General features: G+C 55.9%; 1 protein-coding gene across 1 annotated transcript in view; it reads right to left on the reverse strand.

The window, feature by feature from the left end:
- Positions 1-14,357, reverse strand: part of CNGB1 (cyclic nucleotide gated channel subunit beta 1) — a 62,280-nt gene extending 47,923 nt beyond the window's left edge. Inside the window, 12 exon segments of the mRNA XM_040633370.1 lie at positions 4,960-4,996; positions 6,438-6,513; positions 7,310-7,469; positions 7,872-7,911; positions 8,200-8,275; positions 10,282-10,318; positions 10,513-10,558; positions 10,627-10,644; positions 10,647-10,746; positions 11,554-11,626; positions 11,906-11,963; positions 14,032-14,357. Coding sequence (XP_040489304.1) covers positions 4,960-4,996; positions 6,438-6,513; positions 7,310-7,469; positions 7,872-7,911; positions 8,200-8,275; positions 10,282-10,318; positions 10,513-10,558; positions 10,627-10,644; positions 10,647-10,746; positions 11,554-11,626; positions 11,906-11,963; positions 14,032-14,271 — 961 coding nt within the window. The 5' untranslated portion in view covers positions 14,272-14,357.
- Positions 14,358-20,217: the final 5,860 nt, after the last annotated feature.

The following is a 20,217-nucleotide window of genomic DNA, read 5'->3' on the forward strand; positions in this document are numbered from 1 at the left end:
ACATAGGAATTGGTCACTTTCACTATTTCTCCATATACCCAGGTCCCTGACAATGCAAACAGTGTGGGGCTGTGAGCTTGGCAGAAGTGGGCATAGGGGAGACTCGTCAGGAACCTAAGCCCCCAACAAGCAAGAGAAAGGGGGGAAGAGGGGAGATTGCCTGGATCCCAGGTGTTCCCAAAAAGCTCCACAGTCTTGGTTGGCCCTTCAATCAAGCATGAAATTATGAACAGTGACTTTAAATGGGAATTGGTCTCATGTCTTACCCTGAGACTAGGAATTATTGCTCATGGTGTAGAAAAAATATATATATAATGGCAGCTGCACTGATTGAGCACTTACTATGTGCTTGGCCCTGTACTTATGATATACATGGATTAACTCAACGAGTCCTCACACCAACCTTTCGAGGCGGGTCATTGTTACTTTCCATTTTATTTCCCTCTTTTATATTATTCCCCATTTTATCGATGAGCAAACTGAGACCCAGGTGAACACCTTCCTTTCCAGGGTGCTTCCCATGTGCCAGGCTCGGGCTGTCTGCTTTCTGAGAGCTGCCTCTTCCGGCTCCCGCCTCCTGGCTCCCAAACACAGACATTGTCCTGCCTCACAGAGGATGGATCAGCCTGCCCTCCAGGGAAGTACCCCCCACCCCGGCCATGCATCCTGAACTAGCTAGCCTTTTCCACACCAGTCCTGGCTCCTCCAGCCCTACAAACAACCGTGGTGTCTGACCTGGGAGGGCCTTTCAAGCAGGACCTCGAATCCAGTGGTGGGACACATCCTGAACATCATTCTAGAACATCGTCCGGTCATGGTATAGCATCTCTGCCCTGAGCAGCCACTTGGGGTGCAAGTCCCCACCTGACATAGCAAGGGACATCCAGGGGACAGGACAACCTCTGGCCCATGAGCTCATTAGCTTTCACAACAACCCTGCTTGGGGAGAACAGTACTCTCGCCATTTGATAAACCACAGAGCCAGCTCAGAGAGGCTGAGTGACTTGTCCAAGGCCACACAGGATGTCGGAGGCATTGCCGGGTCTCCTGACTCCCTATTCCCTGATATGCTATCTTAGGAGATAAACACGTGCCATGAGTGTCTCTCTGGCATGGGTGGCCTCTCTGTAACGGGCACTGGAGGAGCCCAGCATGTGGGTCCTGAAGAGTCAATGCCATCTTTGTTTACATCCTTGCTTTCTCTTTCAACCCTTTCTTTTTAGGTACTCTTTAGTGAGCAAGCATTTTACAAGCTTTTCCTCCTTCCATAGCTTTGCCAGGCCTGTGAGCCATGCTCTATACTGTCTCATGTGACAGCTCAAAGATTCTGTGGCTCTGAGAAAAGGATGGTGACCAAGCACTGGACAGGACGGGCAGGCACAGGGTACTCTGCCACGCTGACTGGGGCAGGGTTCTGAGACCCTCTCTGTAAGCATCCGATTCACAGCTCTCCTGGCTTTTCCAGGGCCCCACCCTTGGGTCACAGATGGGGCCACCCAAGCACTGTGGGTGCTTGAGCTCCCACAGAAACCCCTGCCCCATCCGGGGCTGAAGCTTTGCTCCTGGAGTCCCTCCCTGGCACACCACCTCCTGGCCAGCATCCTCTCTGCCAGCCTCAGGTGTCCCTCAGGGCAACTGAATGGGGTTCTGACTCCAGCAGTGAAGGTCATCAGGTGCATCTGGGGAAGGAGCTCCTGTTTCCAGGATCAGCAAACAGGCAGCCTGGGGCATGGGTTCTAGGCCAGGCCCCCCACCGGACCCTGGGGTGTTGGCAAACCCAAGCTCTGGCTCATCCTCTCTGGCAGGCCTGGGTTCCAGGTGCTTTGGATGTGGCTTCGATTGCTTTCTCTGCCTCCAATGCTCAGCCTCCGAGTAGTCTTTGTGAAGGCATCCCCCTGCTCAATCACCTTCAATGGCTCCCCACTGCCTACAGTCTAGTCCCCTAAAATCAGGCCCCAGCTTTTCTAGTTTTAACGGGTACAGCAAGAACTCAGGTTTCATGGAAATACCCACCACTCTCCCTCTCCCACCTCCAGGCATTTGCTCACTTTATTCCCTCTCCCGAGTTGCCCCCCACCCACGCCGCCTGTTTGGGACCTCAGGTGTCTCCAAGTCAAAGGCCTGTGTAGCCAGGGAGATGGTGTATGTGGGTGTGGGAGTGTGTCCCCGCCTTCGGAAGGCAGTTGCTGCTCAGACTGTCCTCACAAGCACGGTGTGTGTCCGTCACAGCCGGATAGTCCTAGATTTTGAGAGAAGCCAGGCTTTTCCTCTGCACCATCACCTCATTTTTAGATGTTGGCAACTAATTCTAACATTGAAAATCATTCCGTGCCCCAAGCACGGCCTTCTGTGAATCAGCTGGGCCCAGGGCAACTGGCTCAGGATCCCTGGAAAGCTCCTCCTTCCTGCTCCCCCCACCCCACAGGCCGCATGAGCCCGTCCATCTTTCGAAGCTAAGTACTCATAGTAGCTTCACCCGAAGCAAGGACATCATGCAATCACAGCTCTGATGTGCCAATTTGTGCTTTTTAATGTCAGTGAAGGCATGTGTTGCTGTCCACTGCTGGACCCCAGCTCTTCAGGGAGAGAACATAGCCAAGTCTAAGGGGATCCTCTTCTGGGAAAAATTGTGTCCCCTGGGGGCACCAGCTGGGTGCCCAGCCCCACGCTGAAGGCTGTGCAGGCGACCTCCCAAAGAGAGTCCTCCACAGGCTTTCCCACAGCCTTCTGGGGGGAAGTCCTCCTGCTGTCTAGCCTGAATCCCACCGGCTGCCCTTGGCCGCCCTTCTCCTTGCTTCCATGGAAAGGGGCTGGCCTTGGTCTCGGAGAGGCAGCTCTGGGACTGGCTCCCGTCGCCCTGCCTGGGAGCGTGGGGAGTGGCCGGGGTGGGGAGGTCATTGTTCAAGGAGGGTGCGGGGTCGACAGCCTCCTCTTCCCTTCCCCTGCCAGTCTTCAGGGCACCCTCCTTTCTTTCCATCCATCCGTCCGTTTGTCCATCCGCACTCTCCCAGGATCCCTTCTCTCTTGTTTCAGAGGCCTCCCGCTGCTGCCACGCCTGAAACAAGACAGAAGGGTGGGTGGCTGGGTGGGCAGGCGGAGAGAATGAATGAGCAGGTGCGTGCGTGCGTGAGTGAATGGGCAGGGAGGCTGGGGGCGGAGGGGGCAGCCGGGGAGGGAACTCATCCCCCAGCCCCTTGGGTTCACCCCCTAGCATGGGTTGAACAGTGTCCCCCCAAAAGAGGTATTCAGTCCTAATCCCTGTGACCTGTGAAGGTGACCTCATTCGGAAACAGGGTCGTTGCAGATGTTATTAGGTAAGGATCTCAGCCTGGATTTAGGGTGGGCCTTACATCCATGACTGGGGTCTTTACAAGAGAAAGGAGAGGAGACTGGACAGACACAGAGGAAAAGGCAGAGACCGGAGGCCAGCTGGAAGCCTATAGGACACCGAGCATTGCCGGCAGCCACCAGAAGCCGGGAGAGAGGCATGGGATGGTTTCTCCCCAGAGCAGCAGGAGGAACCAACCCTGCCAAGGCTTCGAGTTTGGGCTTCTGGATCCTGAGCGGTGACAGAACGCACATCTGCTGTTTGCAGGTGCCCAGTTTGTGGTCCTTTTCTCTGACAGCCCTAGGGAGCTCACACACCCGGCTCCTGGCCCTGGAGCCCCCGCGCCCACCCATGACCCACATGCTCTGGGCTCACGGGGCAGCGCCGCCTACAGCTGGCTGAGCCCCCTGCCTCCTTCCAGGGGAGCAGAAAGGAGAAGAAAGGGCTGGGGCCTCCGTCTTCAGAGCTCTCCAGGGCCCCAGCTCCAGGGTCTCTGCTCCAGGGAACGTCTTCTGCTCCTTTAGTCTCAACAACGGCTGCCGGGACAAGTGGACGCTAGTCGCCGCTCCGTGACAACTTGCTCTGTGACCTTGGCACATCCCTGTGCCCTTGCCAGCCCCAGCAGCCATTTGGGGCTCACTGCTCTACGCAGGGTCTCCACGAGACCAGGCAAGCCCTGCTCTGAGGCCTGCCCTCACAACATCATCACCATCATACAAATGCCATCTCTTCCTGCAGCCCCCTCTGCCAGAGCCCAGCTCTGTGGTCACTGGCCTGTCTGAGCTATGGGCCTGGTGGCCATCCTCATCCTCAGAGTGCTTGGAAAGACCGCCATCTGCCTAGCGGAGCTAGGGTTGACAGCCTGAGGACACCCAGGGCCCAGGCTCTGAGGGCCCGTGTCCAGGGTGGAGTAGGGCCACCGCCCACAGGCCCTGAACTCTGCTCTGCTCGCCTCTAGAACATATCACAGGCCTGGTACATAGCAGGCCCTCTATGACCTTCGTAAATGAATAAAAGCCCTGTATGCCACATGCTTTTCCTGAGGCCATGAAATACAGGAAGGACAGACTTGGGACCCTGGCCTTCCCCTCCTGGCCTCTGTTCATCCCCCAATACCAGTGTGGGGCTAGGATAAAGGGCAGCACACAGCTCCCCACCCCACCCATAGATGAGGGGAACCCTCCTGGCTCAAGAGAGCTGGAGTTTATGGGACCTAGTCCCCCAGGGAAACCCCATGCCTTCTCCCTGCCCCCTCAACCAGGGGCTCTGCTTAGCCCAACCCACTGGCCCAGGGAAGCAGTGGGAGCTCTCTCTAGGTGTTGCCAGAGGAAGGCGGTCCATCCAACTTGGCCTCAGAACTGTTTCCTCTGCATAGAAACTGGAAGGCAAACCAAGTCCCCCACCACGTCTCTCCCCAGCCCCTAGGAGGGGCCTCCAGCCACCGTCTGGCACTGGGCTGGGTTGACCTGGGGGGAAGTCTGCCTGGCATGGGCGCTCACAGCTCCAGGTCAGGAGGCCCTGACTGAACCTCCCAAGCAAGTCCAGGCCTGGCCAGGGACTGGCCCACCGCACATTCAGACTGAGGAACCCTCCTGGAGACGCCTATGAGGACCCACTAAGGTGTCACTTACTCGTCTGCACGTCACATGTCCCAGGGGAGTCAGGCTCCTGCATGGGGAGAAAGGAGCAAATGCCGTGTCTCCTCACCAGCCTCCCCGCTCCCACCACCCCTCCCAGCACACACAGAAGCAAGAGAGTTTTCCTCATCCCCTACTAGGTCCCATTGCTCCTGGCTCCTCTCTGGCCTGCTTTTCCCCTCCTGCCTCAGAGCTTGCTCTCCGCTCCCTGGATCACCACTGGGTTCCCCCTCAGCTCCTCTGCCCGGCTGGGCCCCCTGCCTACCTTCTGCTCTCCATGTGTGGGGAAAACCTCCTCCCAGCCTTCCCTGGGCGGGGCGGGGGGGGGGGAGTGTCTCAAAGATCCGTCTGCAGGAGAGCACCGTGTCTTCCCCTACCCCAGCCCCGTCCTCAGGAGCCCCTCCTCTCTGTGAGGGCATCTTCATGGACACAGTGTTCCTGCCACCAGGCCCCTCTTTCCTTGTCTTGGAAAACTCCAAAGCTCCATTTCCTCTGCTTCCTGCAGAGTCACATGGATACAGAGTCTGAGGGCTTGGCCTGCCCGGAAGGGGGCCCTGAGGCTTCTTGTCCACCTCCTGTTACAGCCAGGACTGGGACACAGGCCTCCTGCCTCCCAGCTCCAGGTGCTGCTGTCAAGATACACAATTGTCCCCAAAGGAGAAGGGCCAGATGCCAGGGAATTTTTTTCTTTTTTTTCAGATTGATCAATCAATAGATCGATTATTTATTTATTTATTTAGAGCACAAGCAGGGGGAGCGGCAGAAGGAGAGAGAGAAGGAGACAAAGAATCTGAAGCAGATTCCCTGCTGTGATCATGACCCCAGCCAACATCAAGAGGTGGACGCTAAACCAGCTGAGCCACCCAGGTGCCCCCAGGTGCCAGGCTCTTGGAGAAGGAGAGGAAGAGGTGACAGAGGCCTTGCTCCCCCACCCACCCATGTCAGAGTTCTAGGTTCTCAGAAATGCATACAGTGCCCTCTGCCTTCCTACAAGCCCCACTTCTTTCCAGAACATTCCAGGCCTCTCCTGTCTCTGGGCCTTTACATATGCTGATCTTTTGCCTTCCTACACAACCCCCCTTCACCTTTACCCATCCCCATCCTACTTCTCCCTCAGGTCTCAGCTTGCAAGCCACCTCCATCTGGAAGCCTTCCTTCATGCTCCTGGGGGGCTCCTCCTCTGCACCCCACATCCTCTCTGCTCCCTCTATAGAAGCACCTCCCCCACTGACTGTGACCTCCTGGTTAGCAAGGCTGAGCTGGCTCTTCTCAGCCCTGTGGACAAGGTGCCCCGGAGAGTGTGAGTGGAAGAAGTGTGAGCCGAGCAGATGGGCAGGCTACATGGGCTGGGCTCCCACGACGGGCTCCCTTCTTCCTTCTGTACCCCGCCCCCCAGACCATCCATCCTTGTCTGAGCTCCCAAGACTCTTCCCCCCACGACCTAGGCCCCAATCCCCCAGCCCAGCACTGACCTGCTCCCTGGCCTTCCCGTGGAGCACTGGCTGCGGCAAGGCCATCTCCAGCCTGTGCAGGAGCCAAGCCGTCAACCTGCATGTGGGAGAGGACAGGCCATGTCTAAGCAGCAGGGCTCATGGGGAAACTGACACCAGAGTCAGGTCCCCTCCCACGGCAGATAGCAAGCCCACTGGAAGGCAGACCAGAACCCAGGACTCCGGCCCCAAAGACTGTTGTCCTCCTCCCTGGCCTCCCTAGGCCAGCATCTGGGTACCGCTCAGACCCCAGCAGGTAGCTCAGCAGCCCCCCAGCCCGCCCTGCAGGTGCACGCAGCCCTCTCCCCTACTGCCATGGCAGGAGCATTTGGCAGCACCGATCCTGATTTTTACGGCACGCATTCTTTGGCTCAGCAACTGCCACGCCTTGGATTTACCCTACGGATTTACTTGCACAGGAGCAAAATGATGCCTATGCAAGTGGAAACAAACCTAAGTGGCCAGCAAATGGCTAAAGAAAAGCTGGTGGGGCCATAAAATGGGGGACTAGGCAGCTGTTGAAAGAATGAAGCAGGCCCATGTGCATAAAACCACCTCAAAGATACACTTTTTGGTGAAAAAAAGCAAGATGCGAAGCAGTATATAGATTTTGCTGTTGTCTGGTATGTGTGTTTGGCTAAAGGAGAAATGGCTGCCCTGGCCTGTGTGTGTGTACAGAACGTGTGGAGGACAGTGGCTGATGGGGCTGCCCGGGGAAAGGCCGCTGGGAATCCCTTTAAATTTCTCCCAGGGGCATATGCTACATTTCTCATTTAAAAAACTAGTTTGGTGATGTGTTGGGCGTGGGGCTGGGTCCTGCTCCCGAGGAAAGGTGTAGCATTTGGGGGGCTCACCTGGTGGGGTCGCTGGGGGGCAGCAGGGAGGAAGCCTGAGAGCAGGGCTGGGGCTCTGAGGTCAGCTCCTCCGTGGGCTCCGGGGGGCCAGCCGTGGGCTCACTGTGGCTCTCTGGGGTCTGCAGCATGGGCTCCGTTTCCAAGGTGGGTTCTGGGTGCTCTACGCAGCGGGGAGAGCAAGAGTCTAAAGATGACAAGGCAGGGCTCCATGCAACCCCTCATGGGCACCGGGGGCCAGATTCGAGGCACCAGCCAGACCGAGAAGGGAGCCCCTTGGGCCCACTCCAGCTACCCCTCTCATCAGACCAACATGGAACCGAGACCTGAAAGCTTAAGGCACTTGTCTAAGACCTCACAAGACCGTCCCACACCACTGGCTTCCCAGCCTAGACTGGGGAGGAGTTCTGAGGCCCACCACAACAGCCAGTACTGGCGAGCCTTGAACCCCTCTGTAGCCTGGGTGATGGCTAAGGTCCTCCCCCAGGGTCCCTGAGGCCCCAGGTGCACCCTCAGCCCAGCCTGTGACCATGCCAGGCAGCCCTTCCCAGGTCCCCTCCCTTACCTGGGCCCAAGGCAGCACCTCCAGCCTCATCTCTCCAGTCCTAGAGCAGAAACAGGGAGTGGGGTCGTGGAATGAAGCAAGCCCTGTGCATTCCCTCCCCTGGCCAACTGTGTCCAAGGCAGGTGGGGCAGGTGGCAGGGGGGTCCCATCCTTCCCTATGAACCCCCCTGCTGTTTTGCAGTCACTCCTCTCCATCAAGAACCCTCCAGGGAGGAGAATACCCCCTCCATGTGTCCCAGGAGGTGGGGATAGCATGCTGGGTCCTTCCTGAGGCCCCAGAAACCCTCCCAGGTGGTCATCTGCCTGCTCCCCCTTTTCCTTGACTTACCTGGGAGGGTTTTGGGGGCTGAGGCAGCACTTTCTCCAGATTCTGCTCAAGCCACCTGAGCAGCCAGGGCCCAGACCTGCAAAGGGGCCAGCGGTCAATGGAACAGCCTAGTCACACTGACCTGAACATCTGTTGGAGTCCCAGGCTTTGACCAGCCCTTCCTCACCTCTGGTCCCATTGTGCACAGTGGGGACGTTGTATTGGATGCTCTGGAAGAGCCTCAGGTAAGGGGGGGCGACTTCCTCCAGCCTCAAATTCTGATGCATGGTTGGACCAGACCCAGAACAACAGGCCCAGCCCTGGCCTCCTGGGCAGCAGGTGAGGAATAGGGGCTGCCTAGGAACCTGAATGCAGCATGGGGGGGCTGGCCCAGGTAGGTCTGGCTCCATGGGTCTGGGAGCAGTACAGTCACACGGGGCCTGATACCTAGAAGGGCCCAGTTTAGGTTTCATGCTGTTGTCACAACCTTAAACTCAATCTCAAATTTTTTTAAAGATTTATTTGTTTTAGAGACAGAGAGATCACAAGCATGAGAGGGAGAGGCAGAAGGAGAGAGAATCTCAAGCAGACTCCCTGCAGCCCGACATGGGGCTCAATCCCACGACCCTGAGATCATGCCGTGAGCCGAAACCAAGAGCTGGACACTCAGCTGACTGAGCCATAGGAGCCAAACTCTTATGAATGTTTAAAAGAGTCCTGCATTTTAATTTTGCACTGAGTCCCACAAATTACACAGTTGGTTCTGGGGTAGATGGGTCCCAGACCCACCTGGCCTCCACGCAGCTGCTCGCTCCTCAGGGAAGCTCCATGTTCCCAGGGGAACACATCCCCCCAGGTATGGCCCAAAAGAAAGCTGGCAAGTCCTCTGGGGGCCTTCATCCTAAATTGTGTTACTGGTCTCGTGAGTCAGCGGAGTGGCCCTGGGGACCCCTGACCTGGGCAGCCTCTGGGAGACAAAAAGACTATGAGCTAGGACAATGAGTGAATGAATGGAGTACATTCATTCATTCATCCCCTTTGTGCTGAGTTCCTTCCTTATGGCAGGCACTGTGCCGGGTGCTGGGGGTTCAGCAGAGACGAGACAAAAACCTCTGCATTCAAGGACCTAAAAGTCTCACAGGCGCCTGGGTGGCTCAGTTGTTATGTGTCTGCCTTCAGCTCAGGTCATTGTCTCAGGGTCCTGGGATTGAGCCCCTTGTTGGGCTCCCCGCTCAGCAGAGAGCCTGCTTCTCCCCCTGCTTGTGCTTGCTCTCTCTCTGTCATAAATAAATAAAATCTAAAAAAAAAAAAAAAAAAAAGAACCCAAAAGCCTAACAAATGAATAAGAGAAGGAATGAATGAATGGGGTGAATAAAGATGAATGCATGACTCTGGGTTTCCAGCAGAAATTGCAAACTGGAGGCTTCAGGCTTATTTTGGGGGGTCCACAGTGTTCCAAAAATTTTTCAATTAGTTGGCAACAGCTAAAAATTAAGGATTACATAAAAACCTAAATTTCTAGCTTCTCTTGAAAAACTGGAGGATCTGGCCACACTGGGCCTGAACTCCTCCGAAGCAGAGGCAAGGGGAGCAGAGCAGCGACCCTCCAGGAGAAGGACATGGGCTCCCCTGTTTGCCATAGCCCTCACCCAGCCCGCCACCCTCCTTGACAAGACAGCCGCCCACCTTGGTCAAATCGGAGAAGTCTGAAACTATCACCAACTGTGAGGCCAACCTGGGTACCTCTGTGTCCCCCACAGTGGCCCCAGGCCTGCCTCTGGGCTCCACATGACACCCATGTACACCAGCCCATCTATGAGAACTCATCCATGCCCCTCCCTGTGGCCCCTCACCTGGGGACCTCCCAGAAATCAGCACAACAAACCACGGGAAGCACAGGGCCCTTTGGCTCCATTTTATGGATAAGAAAAGTGAGGCTCAGGAGAGCTGAGAGGCAAGTCCAATGTCACACACCGAGGTGGGGGTGGACCCCGCTGCTGAACCCAAGATCCTCAGCTCTAGGCACACTGCTGCCCCCACCACACACACACTACACATGAGGCTCAGGGGATCCCAAGCCAGTGCTCAGGGATGGGGACTCACCCAGTGTCCTGGGCCCCAGGAGCCTCCCCGAGTCCATCTGCAGAAGAGAGGAAGGTGGTCAGCAGCAAGAGGCCCACCCAGCCCCTCTCCTCCGGTCAGCCTCACTCATACCCAGGCTGGAGTCTGGGGCCAGAGGAGAGTCCCCCGCCTGGGGGCTCTCTGCAGGGGCAGGGCCCATCCCAAGCTCCCCCTGTCCCAACCCCAAAAAGCCGTCCTGCCTCCTGGCCTTACCTGAGCCCCCAGTGCTGCATGGCCCAGACGTCTGTGCACCTGCCTGCTAGGACAGATGGACACATGAGGACAGAGAGCCCAGATGCCATGGCCTCCCAGGCCGCCCACCTCAACTCCTGGCCCAGAAGTACCTCAGCAGCCATGCTCTGGGCGGGCCCGCCGCTGGGCACGGGCTGTGGGACAACCTTCTCCATGCCCTTCTTGAGCCAGCTCAGCACCCAGCCGCCGGAACTGCTGAGGGACAGAGATACAGACCCACCCTCAAGGTCCCCAGCCCCCCCACCCCCGGCCAGGGGGCACTGCACAGTGTCCTAAAGAACTCGGTTTGAATCCCAAATGTCTATCTCCTCACTGTGAGACTTCACATATGCCACCTCCCCCGAGTCTTGTGTCCAACTCCGGAAAATGGGGGACACCGACCCTTGGTGAGGCCAGGTATGCCCGGAGCCAACCTGAGCCCAGCCCCATCAGATGCTGGGTACAAAGCAGCCAAGTTTGTCAACCTGCTTCCCCCGACCCTGGCTCTTGGGGGTCCCCTCCTATCCTTGGCACATGTCTTGTGCTCCAGAAGGGTTGAGGGTTTCCGGTGAGGTGTTTCCTTGTGGCTGAGGCTGGGAGGCCTCGATAGAAGGGTCACAGACTCACTGCTTGAGCCTAGCCCCCCACAGGTAGGCTCACGTGGATAAGCTCTAGGGGTCTAAAATGAGCCCACTTGGAGATGTCATCTCAAAGTCTGGATTTCTGGCTCAGTTAGAAAAATGGGAAGCTCTGGCCACACTGGGTCTGCATTTCCCCCAAGCAGAGAACACTCTGGCCCCTACTCACTGTTTCTCTTGGTCACATTATCCATTTGGCCCAGGAGATCCCTGCCCTCTGCCTGAATCTCCCTTCTGCCGGTTCCCAAGATGTTCTTGGCACTGGGCAGCTGCCTGTGAATGACTAGCGACCTGAGAGCAGGGCTGGTCCCCACCCCCAAGTGGCTCCTTAGTTTTGGGGTGGGGTGGGGGCCGGTCCCCAAGAGAGGGGTGGTTGGTGTGGTACCTGTTCACTTCGGGAACCACAGCGACCTGGGCCTGGAGGGATGTAGGCGGAGTAGAGGCAGCCTCCTGGATTTCTGGAAAAGAGTCCCTCATACTTAAGATCTGGAGCCTCAGAGCGGCCTGTTGCTACCCTGCTGGAAAGTCGAGGCAGGGGAAAGGGGAGAGCCCCAAGGGACTCAGAAGGCCAGGGTTCCAGCTCAGCTCAGCTAAAACTCCCCAGGAGCCCAGCCCTCAACTCCTCTGAGCCTCGGTTTCTTCACGCAGTGGGCCCGCCATCCCCCGGATGCAGAAACACCTACGGGGAGCACGCTCCTGCCCGCTGCCCGCCCGCCAGCGGGGCTTCCGGCACTCACCCTGAGGGCCCGGGGCAGCTGCAGCCAATTCCTCCCCCTCCAGCGGCTCTTCAGGTGGCTGGCAGGTTCGAACAGGACCACGGAAGGCCTCAGTGAGACCAGCCTGCTTCGGCACGGGCAGCCCCTACCCAACTGCAAGGGACCCACTCACCCCACAGGAACGAGCAGCTCTGCCCTCACAGTCGTCCCTGTAAATCCTGGCAGCTTCAGCTGCGGCTTGGGACGCTCCCTTCCTCACACCCCAGGGATCCCTCGTCCAGGCTAGGGCCCTCACCGCCACCCCCCTGCCCCCGCCAAGGCAGTCCCCCGGCCTACCACACCCCCCAGGAAGCTGCCCTCCAGTGGCCTGAGAACAGGGAGGAACACTGGCGCAAACTGAGGGGGAGAGGGAGGTGAGAGGACCCTCCACACCTAACCCCCAGCCAGAGCTCTCCCGCCTCCTCTGGGCCAAAGCTTCCATTCCCCTCCAGCAGCTGGAGAGCATGCAGCACCTGCCACCTGCCTCGCCTCTGCCTCCACAGAGACGGCTCCTACTGCCGCATGCGCATACGGGTCTGTATGGACAAACATGCACGCGCACGCAGAGACGCGAACACGTGCACGCTCACCGTGACGTGTAAACGAAGGAGCGCCCGTGAATTTCCATATACGTACAGATGCTTGCATACGTGAGCACACATAGGTATACATGCAGTAACGCAGAGATGGGTGTATATACGCATGAACAGACGCAAAACCAAGGGTATCTGCCCACACGTGCATGTGTACGTGCAAGACACAAAGCACACGTACATATACACTCGCACGTGCATGCATGCCGCGCTACACATGCATGTGCACGCGGGCCATGCAAACATTCATATATACATGGGCACGCATGCAGATGTACACATGTGCAGACACCAGCAAGTATCAGAGACACCCAAACGTGTGCATATGCACACACGGACATTTGTATATGTACACGCCACAGATGCTTGTGTATACACTCGTGCACACATATATGCTCAGTCACATAGACATGGGCATATACACACATACACACGCACTGACACACAGACATGTATTCATGAGCGCATCCTTTCATGTGTGCATCGACACACACACCTAGATGAACATACATATGCATATACACCTGCTTGCGCAAAGTTCTGCATCTGAATATGCATACATGAGCAGATGTGCACAGATGTATGAAATATGTACACATACATTCAGACACATATAAATATGTCCATACATACATGCACAGATACACAGACACGTGCACACACAAACACACGTATACATTCACAGACTCAGAAACATTTGCATACATATACACAGCATGCCCCACATGCACATGGAATCACAGGTACACCAATGCATGTGTGTGCGCGTGCATACATGTATGTGCATGTGCACACATACACATGCATGTAAACATGTGCACATTCGTGTGCGCACAGTTTGCTAGTGTGTATGTATGCCCAGGCATACCAGTAAGGACAAAGGGCATGCACATGTGGGTACACATGTGTGCACATGTGAACACTATAGGCACAAACCCTATACCTGGGTAGTCATTGTTTACTGCAGGTGCCCTGCACGGCCCAGACTTGCCCTTCCTCTGCCAGGCACGCCCCACCTCTTCATCTCCAGTCACACTGGGCCCAGCCCACCATGTCTGGGAAGCACTCCCCCAACAGCTTCCACTCTTCAAACTTAAGACGATTCTCTCCCTCCTCTGAGCTCCCCTAGTTCTGTCTTATACACTGGTTTGGCCCTCCCGGGAGGGCAGAACTAAGCCCAGTGTTGGAAGTCCCCGCATTTCCTTATCACCTCTGTCTTCTGGTAGAATGACCTGGCTGGTACTTGTCTGCTAACCCCCGGGGGCAACGCCTTACTCATCATCATGCTCCCAGCACAGCGCACAGGCCTGGCATCAATTAGGAGCTAAATCAAGTCTGTGTAATTGAGCTTCTGAATTAGTTGTCATCAGGCTCCTGAACGGATGGGATGCAGAACTGGCAAGCATGGATGCGCTCGAGTCCCCCTGTGGAAGGTTCCCAGGGGGCGGCAGATCCAAGCTGGGAATCCGTTGAGCTGCTAGGCCGGCAAGCCCTCCCTCAGCCTCAGTCTCTTACCAGGGACTCAGCCCCTCTCTCAGCCTCCTCGGGGGCGGTGTCAGGCTCCGGCTCTGGTTCCGGTTCCCGCTCCACCTCCGGCTCTGGTTCTGCGCCCCCCTCCTCCTCCTCCACCTTGGTCTTCTGAGGGGTCCCTGGGGGCTGAGGCAGCACCCTCTGGACCCAGCTCAACATCCTGACACCTGCAGGACACAGAGTCCTTAGGCCTCCCCAGAGTGCCCACCGTTGCTCCCACCACATGCGGGTCACTTTTGTGGGTCACACATTTCCCTTTTCTCTCATTCATCTTTCAAAACATTTCTACAAATTATACCTCTAAGTATTCACCTGATAGAAATACCCAGGCAAGAAACGAAAAGAAAAAAGAAAAGAAAAGAAAAGAGAGAGAGAAAGAGAGAGGAGAGGAGAGGAGAGGAGAGGAGAGGAGAGGAGAGGAGAAGAGAAGAGAAGAGAAGAGAAGAGAAGAGAAGAGAAGAGAAGAGAAGAGGAGAGAGGAAAAGAAAAAAGAAAAAAAGAAAATACTCAAGCCAAAAACCTGTGTATGAAGAGGTTGGTCACCACAGTGTTATAGCAAAAGATGAAAAGCGTCCAAATATGCATCAGTAGGACCCTGGTTATTAGAAAATATCTAAATGTTCATCTGTAAGAGAGACTTGTATTAAATAAATTACAATACATCCAATAATGGAATATTATGGAGCCGTAAGAAAGTGGCTCTATTTGAACTAATACAGAAAGATGTACAGCTCCGGCCTCCGGTCGTGACCAAATGAGTTAAACTCGGTGCCTCAGTGTGCTTGTCTGTGAAACGGGATGTTACAGAACCTATTTTGTGGAGAGGGTTGTGAAGATAAAATGTACCCACACAAACGTGACGGGCACACATTGGGAGCTTAATAAATGCTGGCCATGACTATTATTTGGTGTCAAGCAAAAACACCAATTGTAGAATATCACATTCAGCACGATCCCAATATAAATTTAAAAAAATACATTACGAATAGAAACTATTTTAACATAAACATTAACCTATTTTCATGATTTAAAAACGTTTAAGATGACAGTCACTTCCCCTTTTCAAGATGTACTGTCCCACCTTAGATGGGTCTAGTTTCTGGCGTCATTTCCCTTCTGGGGATGGGGGGCCTCTGCCCTTCTGACTAAATCCTTGCGGGCTGGCCCGGCCCAGCGGGTACAACGCAGGTTAGTACCTGCAAACTGCTGCCCTCGAAAGGGCCCTTTTGAGGCAATGCCCAACATGACAGAGTGCTTCTCTGTCCCTCCTCTGCCAGGACCCTGGCCCCACGCTGAAAAGGACAGGCAGAGGGCCCAGGATCCCTGCCCCAGTGCCCAGCTCCCCACAGCCCCCAGCCATGCTGCCTGCCCTTCTACTCACAGCCCTGACTTCTGCCCCTGCTCCGGCCTCAGCTGCCCAGCTCTCCTAGGAGAGGCCGCGGCGAGGGACCGAGCTCCAGGTGGGAAATCAGATCCCTGACCCAGTGTCCAAAAAGGTGAACCCGAGCCAGACGTGAACCCCTCCCGTCTTCCGTTCTCTTGTTGGGTGGGGGCACAGACACAGTGATTTCCGAGGTTGGGAGAGCCCAAGATCATATGTTTAGGATGGCAAATTCCACCAACAAGACCAGCCCCAGGCAGCCCCATGAGCCCAAATGGAGCTAAGTGTCCTCCACCCCGGATTACACTCATCCTCATTCTCCCCACCGGCCAGTAGCCTCAGGAAGATAAGTGCTACCACTTTACAGCTAAGGAAACAGAGGCACAGAGAGGTCAGTAGACCTGCCCAACGCCACACAGCCGGTAAGCGGCCAAGCTGAGTCACACTCAGGTCTGCTGGCCTCCAGATGTCCCACATCTACCCCTGCGGGCCAGTTCTGCAGACCCTTTCCCAGTGGGCACAATTCTGGCCTGAACCTTCTGGAAATGACCAGGGAAGCCTTCCCCACTCCCAACTTTTCTCCTTCCCCCAGACCCAGTCATTTCCTCCCGCATGGGCATATCTGCACATCCCTGTTGATTCCACAATGATAAGGGAGGCAAAGATGGGAAGGCGTAGCTGAGAGCCCAGGGTAAGTCTGGGGCTGGGACCACCAGCCTTTCAGAATCTCCTGGGAAGCTGGTGAAAACACAGATTCCTAGGCGCCTCTCACCCCTCTGCGGGACCTGGAGTCTGCATGTCACAAGGTCCCTTGAGGATTCACTAAGGTTTGAGCCCCACAGGCAGAGAAGGAAGCTCCAGGTTTCCAGCCTTGCCCTATTTTGAATGCCTTGCTAGAAGGAGAGCATGGGGGTCCGACCAGAGGTCCCACCGAGCCACCACCCCATTCTGTCTTACCTGCTCAGATGCCGACCACCAGCCAGGAATCACCTTCTCCCCGCCACTCACGCTGGTCTCCCAGACACAAGGGGGGATTAGCTGACAGCAGTGGGGCCGTGTGCAAAGGATTAGCAGGTGCCCAACAGGAGTGGGGAGGTGGCGGTGGAAGACAGGAGTTCGATGGCCAGGCAGCCAGCAATAACCCTCTGGGGGCCGTCAGGGATCTAGGCGCCTGGGGATGGAGCCCCTCAGGGCCCTGGTTGGGGTACCATGAGTTGCCAGGGGACCCAGTGTACCACACACCTTGGCCGGTGGGAGAATAACAGCTTCGTGTCCCTTTGTGATCCTGGGAGACTCTAGATGGCAGGGGCTGGTCAGCTTGCAGTCATGAAGGGCAGGAGGCACACCCCAGCCCTCCAGCTCCAGAGCCAGGACTCAAGCAGAGTCTCCCTGGCCCAGAGTCTTCTGCAACTCCCCAAGGTAGCTGGCGTGGGAGAAGGTTCTTTCTGCCACCAAGGCCGAACATCAGAGGCAGAGCGCAAGGAGGTCCCTGCCCCTCCTCTGTAAATACACTGGGCTGCAGGGCATGAGGGCCCCTCCCACAGCACCTCTGGCCAGGCGCTGGCAGGGAACAGCATCTCTTCAGCTCTGCCTGGCCTGCAAGCGATGGCCTGGGTTCTCGGTGATATTCACCCTTGCCTCTGGCTTGCTGGAGGCCCGTGTGGAGGTGGCAGGGCTTGGGCTTGCGGGGGGGCGGGCAGCCAGAGACAGAGAGAAAGGGGAAGGGTGGGGGAAAGGGAGGTGTTGGGGGTACAGCTTGAGCCACTGGTGGCAGGTGGTGCCCTTTACCTAAAAGAGGAAGCCTGGGGCTGGGAAGTGGGGGGAAGAATTTTGGGGGGCAGGGGAAATCATGAACTCTACTTTGGTAAGATGTCTGAGAGACACCCAAGTGGGAATGTGCGGTAGGTGGCGAGGGCGTGTGTGTGTGTGTGCGTGTGTGTGTGTGTGTGTGTGCGTGTGTGTGCGTGTGTGCGTGTGCGCGCGCGTATCCGGAGTTTGGGGAGATGGAAATGTTGGACTCATGAGCTCATCTTATAGATGCTTAAAGCCACAAGATGGATTGCGAACCCCTGGGAAATCCAATACAACTCAAGAAGAGAAAGGGACAAAGAACCCTCTGGCACATTTTGAGGCCAGGAAAAGGAGGAGGAGCAGGAAGCGAGGGGAGTGAGGTGCTGGGGGAGGAGAGATCACTCAGGGCCCTGCATGAGCGTGGCTTGGCCTGGGCCCCTCTCCCTGGGCTGAGCAACCTGGAGGCAGTAGAGCCCCTGGGGAGTGGGCCAGGTCAGATGTGCCTGGGGGAAGAGGCAGGGCCTCTAGAGCAAGGAAAAAGAACAAACTTTGGCCACACACCAATTTGGACGACCCTCATGTGCATATATATGGAGGGAAAGAAGCCAGACTCAAAAGAACCCAATGAGCCACACAGACAAAGCTCAAAAGGGGCAAAATTAGCCTGTCTTGTCTATGGCTGCAAACAGAGGTAGTAAAAGGACCGAGAAAAGCAGTGGTGATGTTCTATAGTCAGAGAGTGGTCACCTCTGCAGGGCATTGGCCTGGGGAAGGGGTATATGGAAGCTTCTAGGGGCTGGCAGGGCCTTCCCCGTTTCTTGCTTCCTTTAGCTGGCATCACTTTTTAAAAACAACTTACTGAGGTATAATTTCTATGCCATAAAATTCGCCCATTTTTAATAAATTGACTGAGCGAGGCAGTTAGCACTGCCCCGTTTTAGACCACTGCCGTTCCCCCAATGAGACCCTTCATGCTTGATAGGACTCACGCCCGTCCTCAGCCACAGCTCTGGACAACTGCCAGTCGCCTTCCTGGCCCCTAAAATGGGCTTTTTCTGGACATTTTCTGTAAATGGGTCATACAACACGGGGAGTGTTTTTGTGTCTGATTTCTTTCATTTAGCATAATGTTATGAGGATCACCCACATGGTACCATGTATCAGTAATTCCTTTTGTTAAATTCCTGAGTATTCCACGTGGGGGTATGCCACAGTCTATGAACCCACTCACTCGTCAGTGGCCACTTGGCTTGCTCCCACCTATCGGCTATTTGAAATCATGCTGCTGTGAACATTTCCATGCCAGCTTTTGTGTGGACATACATATTTTCCGTATGTTTGGGGAGATTCCTAGGGGTAAAATTGCTGTGCTCTGTAGTAATTTTATGTGCCGTGTTTTAAGAAACTGCTAATCTGTTTTGCAAAGTAGTACCTCTTGTCTTGGCCTGAGTAATAGAACGTGGGCTCTCGCTTTATAAATTATTAGTTACATTCTGTATTTACATGCCTGCTGTATTTTGTTGTATTTTATAACTTTAAAAGAATTAAAAACAAATCGGGGGTGGGGTGGTGCATAGGGGCAACGCTGGGAGAGTTTTCTCTAAGGGGTGGGGCTCAGGGGTGCTGTCTGGGGGGGGGGGAGACTGTCTGGAGCAGCGAGGGAGCCAGCTCCTGCATGACCCTCCCAGGAGGGGTCTCCCAGGACCCTGCAGTCTCAGCACCTGGGCCAGTGACTGCAGAACACACGCCAATACCAGCAAGTCAGTTAGCCTCTCCCCAGGTCCCCTCACCTGTGGGGCCCATCGCCAACGGTTGGGACCAGGGCAGTGGGCAGGCCCCAGGGCTTTCAGGTGCTGGGCTTAGGCACTCATGACCTCTCTTTTCTGGGAAGGAGGGAGGGAGGCAGCAGACCGGCAAGGGGTCGGGGCTAGAATATCACCTGCTAATCCCTAGCCTGCTGAGGCCACCACTCTCCCTGATCCCTTTATGCTGACCCTGGATACTGGCCACTGCTAATCGCCACTCCCTGGAGGCTCAAGGGCTGGGCAGGCAGGGCAGCACCCTCTTCTCTCAAGTCTGCAGGAGGGCTCATGGTCGCCCTACATGGCAGGTCCTAGGGTCTTGCCTAACACAGAGCCTCGAGGCTCAGAGAGAGAGAACAACTAGCCCAGAATCACACAGCATGCCCTGGCTTGTGCTGGCATGGCCACCTCCAGGGAGGCCCGCTTCCTTTCTGACATTTCTCAACACGCCTGGCTTGGGCTCAGGTCTGAGAGACAGCAACCTTCAGGAAAGCCAAAAGCGGGAGCCAGTGCGCAACACCCCAGGTAGCGGGCTCCCCTCCTCAGAGCCGACAGTTGCCAGGGTTGCCGAGGAGTTGGCGCCCTCATAATCAGGCGGCAATGGGCGTTGTCTCTCTGCAGAATGTTCCTTTATTCTCCTACTGTATAAGGCACTAGGGCCAGCCCATCTCCCTGCCTCTTCTCCCCACTGAGCCGTCAGAAGAGCAGAAACCCCTCACAGGCCGGTGTACCTGCAGACCAGGTAGCTGCTTTCGGGGGGGGGGGGGGTCAGGAGCAAGGAGTCCTTTCTCCCCTCTTCTCCCTGCCCCACTTCCCCGTCCTCCCTGGGAAGGCCCACTCCGGAGACAGCTTCCCTAGGGCCAGTCCCCTTGCCCTCTCCCTGCTGCTTCATGGTCCAAGGTCCTTGCTTCTCCTGCCCACCTACACTCACCTCCACCTCACACGTCTAACTGGGTCAGGCAGAAAGCAAGCAGACTCAACAAATTCGCACTAAATTTCAGTGACCGACAAGCCACTGGGAATAGCCACTCTTTGAAGGGAGGCACTGAGCAATCAGCAATGCTTTTCTAGTTCTTATCTCTCATGCCTCACCCCTTATTTAAAACTTTCCTGTGTCTCCCTGTAGAATTTTGAGTAAATGCCAGATACTTTAGCTAAGGCCAGAAGTCCATAATTAGCTGCCCAGAGGCAAACAGT

Source organism: Ursus maritimus, unplaced genomic scaffold, assembly GCF_017311325.1.
Source record: "Ursus maritimus isolate PB19 unplaced genomic scaffold, ASM1731132v1 scaffold_19, whole genome shotgun sequence".
NCBI classification, from domain to species: Eukaryota; Metazoa; Chordata; class Mammalia; order Carnivora; family Ursidae; genus Ursus; species Ursus maritimus.